General features: G+C 37.6%; 1 protein-coding gene across 1 annotated transcript; it reads left to right on the top strand.

Moving 5' to 3' along the window:
* The first annotated feature begins 598 nt into the window (after positions 1-598).
* LOC112823832 (ATP synthase F(1) complex subunit gamma, mitochondrial-like) lies at positions 599-1680 on the top strand. Its single transcript, XM_073896762.1, is given in 2 exon segments — positions 599-901; positions 904-1680. Coding segments are annotated over 2 exon segments (753 nt in total). The 5' UTR covers positions 599-750; the 3' UTR covers positions 1506-1680.
* Positions 1681-2667: the final 987 nt, after the last annotated feature.

The raw sequence follows: 2667 nt of genomic DNA, 5'->3' as shown, positions 1-2667 counted from the left end.
TTAATTTACTTCATTAACAAGTAGGCAAAGTAGAAATCATCAGAGAAATGATTGTTTCTAAAACCCCTGACTACCCATATAAGCCATTCGATTATAGAACCTCAATCATTTTTATTTATTATTGAGAATAAAAGTTCTCATTCCTCATGGTAGTTACGTTCTATAAAGTTGCTGTGAACACTGAATTAACAAATACTGAACTGTTGCTCATTCGGAAAAATACAAGGTTATGTTCTGATTACATTTTTGTCAACCAGTCAATACATAGTTTTGTTTTATGTGTGTTTTTATTTAAAGACACCTTATAAGGGATAGTTAGTTGATTCATTAACGTTGAACTCAACCAACAGCAGCACTAAAACTCATAGCTGAATGAGAATTATCTACCACACACGTTTTTTCTATAAGGCATGTCACAGCCTTCATGCACTTAGGAACACTAGACAGTGTTTTACATTATGCTTCAGGGCCATTTTGAACAGTGAAATCACCAACAGAAAGTACAAAAATGCAAAAACCATAGCACTACATAGATCACAAAAAGGATAATTGTCGACAGTATGAGATCTACAGTAAGAAGGCAGAATGTTGGGCTGGGCCGATACCACCATGTTCTCTCGGGCGGGCGTCGCTGGGCTCTCGGCCTGCGCCGTGCAGCCACAATGGATCCAGGTTCGAAATATGGCAACTTTAAAAGATATTACCAGGTGACTAAAGTCAATCAAAAACATCCAGAAAATCACCAAGTCTATGAAAATGGAAGCGGCAGCAAAATATGCCCGAGCTGAGAGGGAGCTGAAACCAGTTCGAGTATATGGGAGAGGATCTTTGGCTCTGTATGAAAAAGCTGATATTAAGGTGCCTGAAGGCAAGAAGAAACACCTTCTTATTGGTGTGTCCTCAATCGAGGGCTCTGTGGTGCTATTCATTCCTCGGTTGCTAAACAGATGAAAAGTGAGGTGGCCACGCTCACGGCAGCTGGGAAAGAAGTCATGCTTGTTGGAATTGGTGATAAAATCAGGGATATACTTCATAGGACTCACTCTGACCAGTTTCTGGTGTCCTTCAAAGAAGTGGGAAGAAAACCTCCTACTTTTGGGGATGCGTCCGTCATTGCCCTTGAACTACTAAATTCCGGATATGAATTTGATGAAGGGTCTATCATCTTTAATCGGTTCAGGTCTGTCATCTCCTACAAGACAGAAGAAAAGCCCATCTTTTCCCTTGAAACCGTTGCAAGTGCTGAGAGCATGAGTATCTATGATGATATTGATGCTGACGTGCTGCAGAATTACCAAGAATACAATTTGGCCAACATCATCTACTATTCTTTAAAGGAATCCACCACGAGTGAGCAAAGTGCCAGGATGACGGCCATGGACAACGCTAGCAAGAACGCTTCCGAGATGATTGACAAACTGACCTTGATGTTCAACCGCACCCGCCAGGCTGTCATCACAAAGGAGTTGATTGAAATCATTTCCGGTGCAGCAGCTCTGGATTAATGAAAACCAAGTTTCATCCTTAGACAAGAGATAAAGAAGGAAAATTCAGCCGGCTGATTTTATTTTTAGCTTACTGCTGACCTTGTCAGAAGAAATTGTTGGTCCATTGTTTAAACTACTAAAGACAGCAAGATGTTTGTAAATTATCGTACAATAAACAACTTACTGAAAGAAAAAAAAAGGCAGAATGTTGCTTTGTTTGACCTCAGTTAAAAACATGCACATAGACTAAAATTTTTCACCACTCTGCCCATTCACGTGCTTGTAAATAACTATAAAAGCACTGTGAGTATTGATTTTGGGGTTGCAAATAAATTTCATTGAGCAAACGAATTCACAAATATGGAATCCACAAATAATGAGGATCAACCATAATTCCTTTAGCAAGGTTTCAGATCCATCTCTCATTGCAGAATTTAAATTGCTTCTGAAAACAAAAATACCTCTCAGAGGCTCTATGTAGTCTTTAATTTCATTTTCATTGTGTTCAAATTTTTCCTTTCCATCTCTTCTTTTAAAATATAGTTTAAGTTTTTACTTTTAAAAACCGCTTTCTTGAGAAATAATTGAAATACATATTTATGACACTTTAGACAAAGTATGTATACATGTAGATCACTACAATCAAGATAATGAGCATATTCATTATCCCCAAAAGTTTTTGTATGCCCTTTTGTAATCCCTCCTTCCCATCCTTCACTGTCCCCCATCTCTTAGCAACCATTCATCTGCTTTCTGTCACTGTAGATTAGTTTGCATTTTCTAGAGTTTTTTATAAATGGAATCATATAGTATGTAGTCTCTCTCTCTTTTTGGCTTCTTTCACTCAGCAGAATTATTTTAAAATTTATCCCTGTTGTGTGTTTCAATAGATTATTTCTCTTTATTGCTCAGACAATTCCATTGTATGAATATACTACAATTTGTTTATTTATCTGTTGATGGACACTTGAGTTGTTTCCAGTTTGTAGTGGTTTTCTCTTGCTGATTAACAAATTACTACAATCTTAGCTGCTTAGAACAACACCCATGTGTTAGTTTTTAGTTATGTAGAGCAGAAGTCTAGGTACAGTGTGGCCAGATTTCTCTACTTATGGTATTATAAGGCTGAAATCAAGATGTCAGCTGGGCTGCATTCCTTTTTGGTGGTTCTGGTGAAAAA

The sequence above is a fragment of the Callorhinus ursinus genome, unplaced genomic scaffold (genome assembly GCF_003265705.2).
Source record: "Callorhinus ursinus isolate GAN/ISIS: 27379988/994484 unplaced genomic scaffold, GSC_fseal_2.0 scaffold9, whole genome shotgun sequence".
NCBI classification, from domain to species: Eukaryota; Metazoa; Chordata; class Mammalia; order Carnivora; family Otariidae; genus Callorhinus; species Callorhinus ursinus.
This window is presented reverse-complemented; position numbering and strand designations above follow the sequence as displayed.